This window comes from Lissotriton vulgaris, chromosome 6, assembly GCF_964263255.1.
Source record: "Lissotriton vulgaris chromosome 6, aLisVul1.2, whole genome shotgun sequence".
Classification (NCBI taxonomy): Eukaryota; Metazoa; Chordata; class Amphibia; order Caudata; family Salamandridae; genus Lissotriton; species Lissotriton vulgaris.
The window spans coordinates 1,903,654,062-1,903,668,322 of record NC_141694.1 but is presented as its reverse complement, the minus strand read 5'-3'; the positions used below and the strand labels follow the sequence as shown (position 1 = coordinate 1,903,668,322).

Below are 14,261 nucleotides of genomic sequence, written 5' to 3'. Positions count from 1 at the left end.
CAGTCAAGTGTGAAAATTCCAAGTGCTGTTCCAAAAAAATTTCATTTTCCTCGGCATAAAATGCGCAGGCGAAATGGCGAGATTGAACCGCAAATAAATGCAGGGTGGCATCGGAACACAATCCATGTGTTTTTTGTGCTTAATTTGAAAAACCTTGGAGACTTTCTAAAAATGGTCCCCTTTTGAATGCACGTGCAGATGTGGCTTTTTCTATTGCAGAAAAAAAACCTCAGCACAACATATGTTTGAATTTACAGACCATTCTCCGCATGTTTTTACTCTTTAAAAGATGTTCCATTAGCTCTCGTTGTGTGATTAGGCCCTTACTCATTCCTTAATCTGTCCATCTGAGAATAAAAAACAAACATGACCTCTTTAATCCTCAGTCATATGATAAACGTACATTCTCCCACAAGCATAAAAATTATCATGAAATCTTTATTTTACGGCAAAGACTACTTTGGATTTGGCTAATGTGAATTATGGTTAGCTAAAAGAAAACAGATGAGTTTACTCGCATATCTATTGTGTATAATGTGCATGGAATGTAATTATCTTTTATAAAATAAGTGTTATTCTCAAACAGTTGAATTCCTATTTTAGACTTTGAATTGACAAGTTGCCCGTGCTCCGAGACTGAGGAATTCTCCTGACTGGGGGGAATTTGATTTGTTCTGCATTCCGTTCATCAATTGTGTGTCTTTTGCAATTCTCTGAAGTGGGCTCTCATACCTCACTGGTTTGTTAAAAACTCAACTTTGTAAGATGAACCCTCTGTAGAGTTGTCATATGCTAAATCCCTTCCAGTTCCTGGAGTCGGGTACTTTTCTATTAGTGGCGAGCCATGTGTGACACTTGAGGAGGAAGGAATAACCAGCACTCTTGACCGGCAGCTTGCCTTCTCAAAAGGCTTGTATTTTAATAAGGCAATAATCTAGTCACTCAATCCATATCAATAACACATGCCTTCCTAGCTAGAGCATTTTTTATTTATGAGAGTGAGTTTAATTTTGGATATGAATATTAGCATCAAAAAGATGCCTGCTCTTCTTGTGGAAGCATAGTGATCATGCTTTCTAATTGTTTATAAATTATGGTCACCCAATGCAGGTTGATGAGGGCCAGATTACACACCCATTCTGGTTCCCATTTTCATTATCGCATGTAAATAAGATTCAGGTGGATATTGTGAAATCCTGACATGGCTCCACCCTCAAAGCCTTTACTGACCAGGTAGGTTTACATGTTGACTCCATGTCATTGAGAATGCAATTCACCAGCGCTGGGTTTTTCTTTTACAATCTCCTTCCTTTGAAGCAATCCCCTATGCCCCATCTTCCCGGAGTACTTTCTTTGTCTCCTTCACCTAAAGCACTCTGCTTGCCTTGCCTTTACCTCCTCCCAGGCACTAGCCTTTGCCTCTCTCCTAGGCCCACCACGGTGCTCTATGCATCTCTATCACCTAGGGTGACCAACTGGCATTGGTGTAAATTTAGGACAATGAGAGTAAACATTCGGGACACTTCTTTGCTACCTCCTAATGGGTTCACGCAGCGATACATCACTTCGGGTTTTCCACAGCTGTATGTGCTCACTGAATCCCTGCCTCCCTGCAATACGCTAGCTCTCACCAGTCATCTTCCCTCCCACTGTGGATCTATAGCTTGCACCCCCAGTCTCTGTGCCTTGACGGGTGTTCATTCTCCTCTTCTTATGCCTTGTTGATGCCCTGTGCTCCAATGTTTGTCCACACCCCCAAATGCACACCCTTTGGTTTATGTATCTCTACCTTCATAACCTATAATTCCTGAGTCTGCTTAAGCTCACTTTGTCTCAATGTAGCCCTGTTCATCGTGCCTCTGCTCCCCAAGCCTATGCATCCTGTGCGTCCCCAGTCTGTCTCCATGTTCATCCTATCATTACAACCTCAGGCTGTTAGATTTGGGGGTCGCTATTTGGCACAGGTAGGTACTTGTGACAAATAGGGATCCCTTGTGGAGAAGTGTGGCTCACTGGTTAGAGGAGGAAGACCTGGAAGCAGAGGTCAGCCTGGAACCAGGGTTCAATTCCCGGATCGGCGGGGTCTTGAGTCCTAAATTGTCCATGGACTCGACAATTCTCGCTCCGGTGCCTACTCGATTCACGGGTTCACACTCTGCGACTCTGGGCAATAGCTTGCTTAATCTCCACAACGGCCCCTCGCGGCGGGATGCCTGGCTTTCACCTTGCAGATACCCTGCCGGGGTTATCTCAGGGGAATACCAGGACGGGTTCCCTAAGCAAGCGCTTAGAAACCGCTTGGTGATTTGCACTATATAAATTCCTGTACATTTCCTCTAGTCAGGGTAAGGGTGTACACTCCTAAAATAACCCCTGCTCACCCCCTTGGTAGCTTGGCACGAGAAGACAGGCTTATCTCAGAGGCAGTGTGTAAAGCATTTGTGACCATATACAGTAACCCAGTGACAACACTACAGATGGACACCACACAAGGTTTTATATCAAAAATAAGTATACATTATCTAGAATTACCACAAAACCAGTAAGATGGTAGTTTTAGCTTAGTTCAGTTCTTAAGATGCAACACTTTGCGTCAATGTACCTTAGGTTGCTTTGCCCTTCCACTACAAGCAATGTCGCAGTGAGGGAAATGCAGCAAAGTTCAGGTGCAAAGAAATAAAGACGTGAAGATCTTCTCAATGCGGCACGCTTCTCAGGGGATGCGAGAAGTTCTCGGTTCGATGCATGGACTGCAGCAGCGACACCCTTGTTCAGAAGTGCGTCGGCAACAGCTCCAACTGCGACACTCTTCTCCATGATGCTTGAAGCTTCCGCACGATGCGACAACTACAGCGGCGACATCCTTGTTCAGAAATGCGATGGCAGCAGCTCCGGCGGCGCGCTTCTCGGGGATGCGAGGCACTTTCTCCGATGCAGTGCAATGCGACAGTTCCAGCGGGGACACCCTTGTTCAGAAGTGCGACCGGCAGGCTGCAGCGACGGCGACACGCTTCCTCTTTGTAGCGACACGCTTCGTTCTTGTTGAGTCCCGCTTCCAGCTCCTTGCGACATGCAGTTCCTTAGAAGGCCCAAAACAGCAGCAGGCACTTCCAAAGAACTCTGGGGAGCTGGGGGTTGAAGTCTGTTGTCCAGAAGTGCGACCGGCAGCCAGCAGCAATGGCAACACGCTTCCTCTTTGTTGCGGCACGCATTTCTCGATGCAGTGCAGTGCGACAACTCCAGCGGCGATTCCATTTTTCAGAAGTGCGACGGCAGCAGCAGCAGCGACGGCGACACGCTTCGCATTCGTTGAGTTCCGCTTCCAGCTCCTTGTGACACGCAGTTCCTCAGAAGGCCCAAAACAGCAGCAGGCAGTTCCAAAGAACTTTGGGGAGCTTGTGGTTGAAGTCTGTTGTCCCTGAGACTTCAGCAGGAGGCAAGCTTTGTTCCAAGGCCTTGGAGATCCTTCCCAAGTTGAAAGCAAAGTACACAAAGTTTCTTTCTTCTTCCTTTGGCAGTAAGGCAACCACTGCAGGCCAATCCTCCAGGCAGCACTTCTGCTTGGGAATAGTCTCTCCTCAGTTTCTTCAGGTTCCTCTCCTCAGTAAAGGTTTCTCCTTGTAGTCCAAAAGTGATCTAATTTCTTGGGATCAGGGTCCCAATATTTATACCCCAAAATCCTTTGTCCTCTGGAGGCAGATGGGCCTTTGCTCAGTCCAAACCAGTTCTGGAGCACTCTGTTTACATGATTCCTTCTCTCCTTTCACAGTGCAGGGCACAGACATCAGACTCACCACAGGTGGTGGAGCCAGCACTTTGGGGGGGGGGCAGGCACAGTCCTATTCAGGTCCCAGGTGCAACTCCTCCCTCCCATCTAGATGCAGATCTCTCTATTCACCACTGGGCAGATTCATTCTGTCTCTTGGAATTCCCCAGCCCTGTCACTCAAACTCCAGACAGGGAATACACAATATAGCAGAGGCAGGCTTGGATAGTTAGACAAGAAAAGACCTACTTTCTAAAAGTAGTATTTTCAAACACAGAATGTTAAGTACAACTTCACTAAAAGGTGTACTTTATCATTCTGAGTTTAGGCCTACTAAACTCAAATGTCTACCATGTTCCCTGATTCAGTTAGGATTATAAGATGTAATTATATAACTGCCCATTCTGGCCTATAGAGAACAGGTGGCCTTGCAATAGTGAAACACTAAAATGGCTGTAATTCACTATTAGGACTAAGGGTGGGCGTAGTTCGTGAAGTAGCGCTACATGAAGCTACGCGAAGTGCACTTCGCACTACGCGAACTTCACGTAGCACTACGTGAGCTGCGTAGTAGCATGTTCGCACTGTGCAAGATGCATTTTTAATGATTGCACAGTGCGGACAAGCATACGGCACTGTGCAATCATTGAAAACGGCATCTTGCACAGTGCGAGCTGTAGTTTTCTGCAGCTCGAATAGATTTTTTACTCGAGCTGCAGCTTTCTCAAAGCAAACTGGTAGTTTCTCATTGCGAGCGGTCGCGAGCATGCACAACCACTCGCAATGAGAAACCTGACCTCCCCGGGTTGAGAATCTCGCCAGGATGCCATTTTGCTTACTCGCGGTCACGAACATGACGTTGAGGACCGCGAACAAGCAAAAAATGACCACTGCACTACGCTACGCTGCACTACGCGTGTTCGCACTGTGCTACGTGCAGCTCGCGTAGTGCGAAGTTGCGCAAACTTCGCAAACTACACAAGCGTAGTGTAGTGCTTTGACCAGGGTTAATTAGGACATGCCACACACACCAGGGCATGTTCTACCTTATACTTAGAATGCACCCTGCCATTGGGCCTACCATAGGGGTGTCTGATATGAAGAAAAGGGAAGGTTTAGGGACTGGCAAGTGGGTGCACTTGGCCCAGTCAGCATGACCGTACCAGACTGCACGCAGGCTCTGCAATGGCAGACCTTGGACACACTTTACAAGGCTGCTTCTGTGGGTGGCACAACCGGTGCTGCAAGCCCACCAGCAGTATTTGGATTTACAAGCCATGGGCACTCCTGGTGCATTGTACTAGGGTCTGACAAGTAAACCAAATTAGCCAATCATGGAATCACTTATCAATACAGCAATTTACAATAGGGAGAGCATATGTACATTAGCACTGGTCAGCAGTGGTAAAGTGGCCATTGTCATAAAACAGCCAACAACAGGTCAGATAAAATATAGGAGGAAGGCAAAAAGTTCAGGGATGATCCTGCAAAAAGGGCCAAGTCCAACACTGGCTATGTTTCATTACCCTGTGCACAAACATACTAGTTACAAACTGGAATTTTCTCTTTATTCTGCTTGTTGTGGACCCCTAGGGATAATTGCACCAGATTCATAGCAGCCACCCAATAGGGTGTTAAAAATCAGGTAAAATTAGCACCATCATACTGCTTAACGTTATTAAATATCCACAAATAAAATAATCAGATGACTTTTATTCTCTTGGGTTCAACATTTCTAAGCATGGGCGAATTTTGCGAATCTGGCGTTCGCGAATTTGCGTATTTGCGAACTCTCAATCCGCAAAATCCTCGAATTCTCGCAAATTTGCGGATTTTTTTTGTGTGTTCGCAAGGGTTTCTGCCAGTTCGCCAGGGTTTTGTACCAGTTCGCAATTGCGAACTTACTTGTCGGCTCGCAACGGTCGCGACTTTTTTGTTTCTACGTCTGGTTCATCATCACAGGTTCACAGCACCCTCTGTTTCACCACTGCCACCCTCTGATTCACCCATGCCACCCTCTGGTACATCACTGCCACCCTCTGATTCATCACTGTACATTATGGGGGGGGGGGGAAGCAAGCACACCTGCCCTGCTTCAACTGACATGAATTAATTTGGGGTTGATTAATGTGTCACTGAATTTAAACTTCCTGTCTGGCACCTGCTTCCTTATCTGTAATCTGCTTTCTGTTGCAGTGCAATTTTTTTTCCCAGGACCTTTGTGGCCTACTTCTAAGAGCCTGCTGTGAGGGTCAGAGCAGGGTCATTGTTAGACGGACCGGGAGGGTCGGCCGAGGATAAGGGGAGAGGTCTGCGGGGACAGCCACCTCCAGCGATCGTACAGACAGGTAACTTCCCCCCCACAGACGTACGCCACACAAGGTTAAGGTTCAACGATACTTTATAGGCAATTCTTCAAGTACGGTAAAATGAAACAAGGAGGTCTGGACTCAGGGGTCCCCTCGATTCTGGTCTCTGGGTTGGGAAAAGGGTAGCGGGACAGTCTTGTTACCAATGGATGAAATAGCTCTCAATCCTCGAGCTCGGCGTTCTAGATGGTCGGGCCGCGGCGGAGCCAGCAGGTCCCGAGGTGGATGAAGAAAGCGACGGTCCACGGCGGAGCCAGCAGGTCCCGATGAAGATGGTAGTTACAAACGGTCCGCGGCCACGCCAGCAGGTCCCGACGACGATGAAGGTTACGAAGGTTGCGGCAGCGCCAGCAGGCAGGACGATAGTTCGCAAGGCAGGGCTACGGCAGCGCCAGTAGTCCGTCAAGGATGAGTTCTTCTCTGCGTCTCTCGACTCCAGGATACAACTGCCTTCCTGCTCTGGAGCTGCCCCAGTTATAGGGCTGATGCCCTTTGATGTCCGGACCCTCGCACTTGGAGGTCGGGAGGTCCGGGATGAGGGAGTTCAGACACCCAGCAGGGGGGTGGAGCCAGCGCCCGGGGAGGCTGGGGGCGAGCGCTACCTGGCGGGGGAGAGCCATCGACACCTCTTTCTCCCATTGACCTGCCAAGTAGTCCGCTCACCTCCTGGGTGGATGGTGGTGCCGGGATGTCGGAGGCCTGGCCAGGCCCAGGGTTAGGGTCGATCGGAGGCCACGCGGCCTCGTGGTGTAGTGTCCAAGATGGCGCCCAGGTTGGGCATGCGGGCCAGTAGTGGATCAGGTCCACGGGGTCGATATGTTCAGAGGCAGGGGTCCCGGAGGGGACGGCAAACGTGAAGTGGTGGTGTGTGACACTTGAGGGACCGGGCTCGGGCCTGGTCGGGCAGAGGGGGAGCGGGCCCTTTATGTGGCCTGTCCAACAGTCATAGAATATTTGCAAGTAGGCAACTGAACTCTGGAGGGGCCCCTCAGGAAGCACTACAGGGAATGGTTACTAATGATGAGTTTGAACTTTTGCACCTGCTGAGTGCTTTCAGTTTTGCAAAACTCGTTTTTCTGCAGAACAGCAACTGTAATGCCCCAAAGAAACATAGGCAACTGAACTCTGGAGGGGCCCCTCAGGAAGCACTACAGGGAATGGTTACTAATGATGAGTTTGAACTTTTGCACCTGCTGAGTGCTTTCAGTTTTGCAAAACTCGTTTTTCTGCAGAACAGCAACTGTAATTTCCCAAACAAACTTACTTGTGAAGGTTGATTTCTAATCCAAAAGTGATCCGAAGAAAGTCAAAAAGGCCTCAAATCCAAAAAAGTGCAGCCAAATATCAACCTGAGGAGTTATTCTGATAAAAATCATCATTTTCAGAAGGTCTATGCTGCTTGCTGGTGGATTTCTTGTGCAGAATTGCAAATTTTGTAATTTCGCGAGTGCGAGATTGTTGCTGCCCGCCGCATCTACATGTTCGCAATTGCGAACTCTCGGGATGCGTCGCCAAACTCCCGCGGGATCCCGCAGCAAGATCCAAAATGACGCAGCACTCGCAAAATATCGAGAAAAACAACTCGGCAAACACTGAATGACGGTAAGTGAACGCCACACGCGGCAATATTGTATCACCAAGCAAAAAAATCCGCTGCGTGCGAATTTGCGGATTTTTGGTAAATTCGCGAGAGTTTGCGGATTGCGAATTTACTGAAAATCCGCGAGCGTAACAGATTTTCCGCCCATGCTTACATATGTCCAAACCCAGCATTTCCCTTTATGTAATAAAGCATTCTTGTTGTGTCCTTAATAACTGCATAGCATTAATTTGCTAAAACAAATCCAGGATTGCTTTAAACTGTATCCCAGTTATCCCCATACACCAATCAATACTCTGGCTTATAAATTAATTGTAAATCACACAATTGCCATCAAATCCATCCACTACTAAACGCATGAGTAAAACATATTTATATTTACACTTATAGCTCCAACTCTAAAAAATGTGAGAACCATTGCATTGTAAATGCTTGTTCTTTCTTGATGTTGTGCAGCATTGGGAAAGCCTATATGTCTAAAAGTTGAAACTTCTTGACTTTGCCAATGTGTGTTTATTGTGGCTGTAAACCTCCTTTTTCTGGTGTAGCTCTGGTCAAAGCCTCTGATCACTGGAGTTACACTATGTGAAAGATGCTCTGAATATTGTCCGGATCCTATCAAGGGCTCTGATAGTATAAAGGACTTCCTTGCAGCAATTGATTATATTTTCCGCCGTTATTGTGATGCTCTTTGTTGTGTGGTCCATTCACTAGAAAAGGCTTGCTTAAACCTGACCGCCTTAGGGTGGTCTTTGCCCAACTTTTTTCCTGCCTCCATCCATTTTCTGTGCTAGTTTTTTGCTGGCTTTAGGACTCTGCATCTGTTACCACTGCTAATCAGTACTAACGTGTTTGTGCTCTCTCCCCTAAACATGGTAACATGGGCTCATACTCGGTTTGGCATATTTAATTTGCTTATATCCCTAATAAAGTGCACTACATGTGCTCAGGGCCTGCTAATTATTGCTACTAGTAGGCTGCAGCACTGACCGTGCCACCCACATATGCAGCCTGAAATCATTCCTCAGAATACCTTTAAGCTGTAATTCATGATTGGAAAGGAGTAGCCTTTTCATGTTATATATCTTTGCAATGGTAATGAGAAATCCTCTTTACTGGTAACGTCGGATTTAACATTACTATTTTAGAAAAGCTACTTTTAGAAAGTGGACTTTTCTCTGCTTGTACTGCTCTTTGTGCTTACAGCCTGTCTCTAGTACACGTCTGAGCTAGGTGACCGACCCCTTTGTCTATTCCTTCTAGAGAGCCCCAGACACTGCAAGGGTTGGGTGTGATTTAGCACTTATCTGCATCCCGATGGGTCTTTCTGGGCAGATGGGAGGAAGGGGCCCAATCTTACCCTTCAGAGGGTAGTAGACTGATCACATACAAAGGAATGATAACTCCCTTTGGTAGTCTGGAGTGAGTGCTGGGATCAAAAGAGATACCGGTGCACGTCACAACCACTCTATTGCATCTTTACATTGAAATTGTAATCTAGAATTTCTTCAGTGCACTTGTCTATGTGGTTCATTAAATGACTCATTAAATGGCAATAGATGTTCATGATGGACCTACCATTTAAGCTTATCCAGTGTTTTTTTTTATATATTTTTTCCAACAGGTGAAATAAATAAAGTAATGAACAAAAAAGGTGAAGCATTAAACATCACTTGTGTAGGAGGTGATGTAAAAACAGTGCACCTTGAAATCTCTTCTCTTGAAGGCTAATGCCTCGCCAACGTCTTTTTCTACAGCAGAAAATCCAAACTGCCCAATGTGGTCTGTACTTGGCTCTTAGGGATCACCTGAAATACATTGACGAAATAACATACTGACATACTGAAGCAAGTCTGATAAGGTTCTCACTACGAAAGAAGAGCTAACATGGATCAGAAAGAACACACAGAAGAGAAACCGTATGAATAGCTAGAAAGTAACAACACATTTATTAGGGAGAAAAAAGAGCAAGTGCAACATCAGAAAATCATACTGGAGAAGAACCATATCGATGGACTGACTGTGACAAAGTTTTCATTGCAATGAAAGACCTAATGCAGCATCAGAGTATCCACATAGAGGAGAAACCATATAAATGTACAGAGTGTGACAAAGCATTTGTAACAAATGAAGCGCTAAACGGACATCAGAAAATCGACAGTGGAGAGAGATCATATCAATGTACAGAATGTGACAAATCATTTAAAAGAAATGGAGAGCTAAAGCAACATCAGCAAATCCACACTGGGGAGAAACCATATCAATGTACAGAATGTGTCAAAGCATTCATTAGAAAGTCACATCTAATGGAACATCAGAAAGTCCACACTGGGGAGAAATCATATCGATGTACAGAATGTGACAAAGCATTCATTAGAAAGTCACATCTAATGGAACATCAGAAAGTCCACACCGGGGAGAAAGCATATCAATGTACAGAATGTGAAAAAGCATTTAAAACAATTGCACACCTAAAGCGACATCATAAAATCCACACTGGGGAAAAACCATATCAATGTACAGAGTGTGACAAAGCATTTATTGGAAAGTCACATCTAATGGAACATCAGAAAGTCCACACTGGGGAGAAAGCATATCAATGTACAGAATGTGAAAAAGCATTTAAAACAACTGGACAGCTAAAGCGACATCATAAAATCCACACTGGGGAGAAACCATATCAATGTACAGAGTGTGACAAATCATTTAAAAGAAATGGAGAGCTAAAGCTACATCAGAAATTCCACACTGGGGAGAAACCATATCAATGTACAGACTGTGACAAAGCATTTATAAGAAATGGAGCGCTAACGCAACATCAGAAAATCCACACTGGAGAGAAACCATATAAATGTACAGAATGTGACAAAGCATTTATAACAAATGGAGAGCTAAACCGACATCAGAAAATCCACACTGGAGAGAGATCATATCAATGTACAGAATGTGACAAATCATTTAAAACAAATGGAGAGCTAAAGCAACATCACAAAATCCACACTGGGGAGAAACCATATCAATGTACAGAGTGTGACAAATCATTTAAAAGAAATGGAGAGCTAAAGCGACATCAGAAAATCCACACTGGGGAGAAACCATATCAATGTACGGAGTGTGACAAAGCATTTATAAGCAATGGAGCGCTAACGCAACATCAGAAAATCCACACTGGAGAGAAACCATATAAATGTACAGAATGTGACAAAGCATTTATAACAAATGGAGTGCTAAACCAACATCAGAAAATCCACACTGGAGAGAGATTATATCAATGTACAGAATGTGCCAAATCATTTAAATCAAATGGAGAGCTAAAGCAACATCAGAAAATCCACACTGGGGAGAAACCATATCAATGTACAGAATGTGACAAAGCATTCATTAGAAAGTTACATCTAATGGAACATCAGAAAGTCCACACTGGAGAGAAAGCATATCAATGTACAGAATGTGAAAAAGCATTTAAAACAATTGTACAGCTAAAGCGACATCATAATATCCACACTGGGGAAAAACCATATCAATGTACAGAGTGTGACAAAGCATTTATTAGAAAGTCACATCTAATGGAACATCAAAAAGTCCACACTGGGGAGAAACCATATAAATGTACAGAATGTGGCAAATCATTTACAACCAATCGACAGCTGAAGCGGCATCAAAAGGTCCAAACTGGAGAGAAACCATATCAATGTACAGAATGTGACAAATCATTTGTAACAAATGGAGAGCTAAACCGACATCAGAAAATCCACACTGGAGAGAGATCATATCAATGTACAGAATGTGACAAACCATTTAAAACAAATGGAGAGCTAAAGCAACATCACAAAATCCACACTGGGGAGAAACCATATCAATGTACAGAGTGTGACAAATCATTTAAAAGAAACGGAGAGCTAAAGCTACATCAGAAATTCCACACTGGGGAGAAACCATATCAATGTACGGAGTGTGACAAAGCATTTATAAGCAATGGAGCGCTAACGCAACATCAGAAAATCCACACTGGAGAGAAACCATATAAATGTACAGAATGTGACAAAGCATTTATAACAAATGGAGTGCTAAACCAACATCAGAAAATCCACACTGGAGAGAGATTATATCAATGTACAGAATGTGCCAAATCATTTAAATCAAATGGAGAGCTAAAGCAACATCAGAAAATCCACACTGGGGAGAAACCATATCAATGTACAGAATGTGACAAAGCATTCATTAGAAAGTTACATCTAATGGAACATCAGAAAGTCCACACTGGAGAGAAAGCATATCAATGTACAGAATGTGAAAAAGCATTTAAAACAATTGTACAGCTAAAGCGACATCATAATATCCACACTGGGGAAAAACCATATCAATGTACAGAGTGTGACAAAGCATTTATTAGAAAGTCACATCTAATGGAACATCAAAAAGTCCACACTGGGGAGAAACCATATAAATGTACAGAATTTGGCAAACCATTTACAACCAATCGACTGCTGAAGCGACATCAAAAGGTCCAAACTGGAGAGAAACCATATCAATGTACAGAATGTGACAAAGCATTTATAATCAATGGAGAGGTGAAGCAACATTAGAAAATCCCCACCGGAGAGAGACAATTCAACTGCACTGAATGTGAGAAGCCATTTATTAGAAAGTTGCATCTTCTGCAACATCAGATAGTCCACGTAAGAGAGAAACCCGATGAATGTGCATAATGCAACACGGCATGTATTACTAGGCAAAGATAAATACTACACCAGAAATTCCACAGTGGGGAGAAACAATATGGTTGTACTGAATGTTACTCTGCAGTTATTACAAAGCAAAGTTTAAAAATACATTCGAATGTTCACACATGAAAGAAACCATATAATTGTACAAAATGTGACATTGCATTTATTCCTAATGGAGGGTGACCATTCAACTGCACCCCATGTGGCAAGGTATTTATTATAAAGGGAGAGTTAAAGCAATATCAGCGTCCACACTGAGGAGAAACCACATGACATTATAGAATGTAACAAGGGATTTATTACAAAGCAAAATGTAATACAAGATCAGGAAGTTAACACAGGGGAGAAAACATATGTATGTACTGAATACCACAATGCATTCATCATAAATGGAAAACTTAAACGACATCCGAAAATCTACATGACAAGAAATCCAATGTATGTACAGAGTTTAATAAAGTCTTCCACAGGAAGAATAAGCTAGTGCAGCATATTCAAATCCACACTAGAGAGAAACCCTATTAATGAATAGAATGTGACAAGGGATTGATTACAAAACAAAATGTAATATATCAGAATGATCACACGGGAGAGAAACTCAAAAAATGTATTGAATGCGACCATGCATTCATAAATGGAGAGTTAACTCTGCATAAAAAGTCAACCCTGAAGACCGCACTGAATTTTGCAAGGCATTTATTGACAAGGGAGAGTTAAAACCGCATCAGAAAGTCCCCACTTAGAAAAATCAATATGAATCTACAGACTCAATCAATCAGGTGGTATTGAGCGCGGCAAATCATCAGTGAGGTTCTCAAGGCACTGGGTGAGGAGTTGTTGTTGTCCTGAGTGGCCGATCAGTTGTACAGCCAGGTCTTGACCTTTCCAGATTCACTGATGAGGCAGATCTCAGGTGCAGGGGGAGTTCATTCCAGGTCTTTGCAGCCAGGTGGGAGTAAGAGCGACCTCTGTTCCTGGTGCCTTAGACTCAGGGATTTTAAGCTAGGAAGAGGGAGGCGGAATGCAGGTGTCTGGCGGGGAGCCATCAAAAGATCTTTCAGCGCATGCTCATTGTGAGGAAACCGATGGCGGAGATCATGTTGATTTGCTTCTTCATAGAGAGTTTGTTGTCCAGGACAATGCTGTAGTACCTGGCATGCTCGGTAGGGGAGGGAAAGAAGTCAGGTTCTGCTGACCACCATGCGTTGCTTCAGGAGATGCATAGTTACTGAAGATGAGGACTTCTGTCTTGTCCGTGTTCAGTTTTAGGCAGTTGTGCTTCATCCAGTCGGTGATGTTGGCCGTGCACCTATGAAAGTTGTCTCTGGAGTTAGTGAGGTGGGTCTAGTCGGTGCAGATGATCTTCAGCCTGTGCAAGCTGACAATTTTGGCTAGGGGTGTCATGTAAGTGTAGGAGAAGGGGAGCTAGGCTAACAGAGGATCCTTGTGAGGTGCTGCAGATGATGTCCTTGGTTTCAGGAGTTGGGCGGGAGTCTGAGTTTTTCTAGTGAGTTAGGAGGTGATCCATTTGAGGGCATTTCCTTGGATTACGATGTGGTGGAGCTTGTCGTTCAGGATTTGGTAGGAGACCATGTTGAAGGCAGCTGAGAGGTCAAGGAAATGAGGGCTGCAGTCTCACTGAGGTCCAGGAGGGCTCTGATGTCATCTATGGCTGCTATCAGGGCGGTCTCTGTGCTTTGATTGGCTCGGAAGTCAAACTAGGAGGAGTTCAGGAGGTTGTTGTGCTCCAGGTGTCTGGTCAGCTGCCTCTTGACCGACCTCTCGAAGACTTTGTCCGG

The 14,261-nt window shown here is 44.6% G+C and overlaps 1 protein-coding gene across 2 annotated transcripts in view; it reads left to right on the top strand.

Annotated features, from left to right (window-relative positions):
- LOC147709860 (uncharacterized) overlaps positions 1 to 13,139 on the top strand; it is a 124,416-nt gene extending 111,277 nt beyond the window's left edge. Inside the window, exons 1-2 of one of the 2 annotated variants that reach the window (XM_086928314.1) lie at positions 9,366 to 11,941; positions 12,191 to 13,139. In XM_086928314.1, coding sequence (XP_086784440.1) covers positions 9,778 to 11,941; positions 12,191 to 12,192 — 2,166 coding nt within the window. In that variant the 5' untranslated portion in view covers positions 9,366 to 9,777 and the 3' untranslated portion in view covers positions 12,193 to 13,139. Of the gene's footprint in view, positions 1 to 9,359 lie in introns of those variants that run through there. The other variant, XM_086928313.1, reaches the window with a different exon arrangement.
- The last annotated feature ends 1,122 nt before the right edge of the window (positions 13,140 to 14,261 follow it).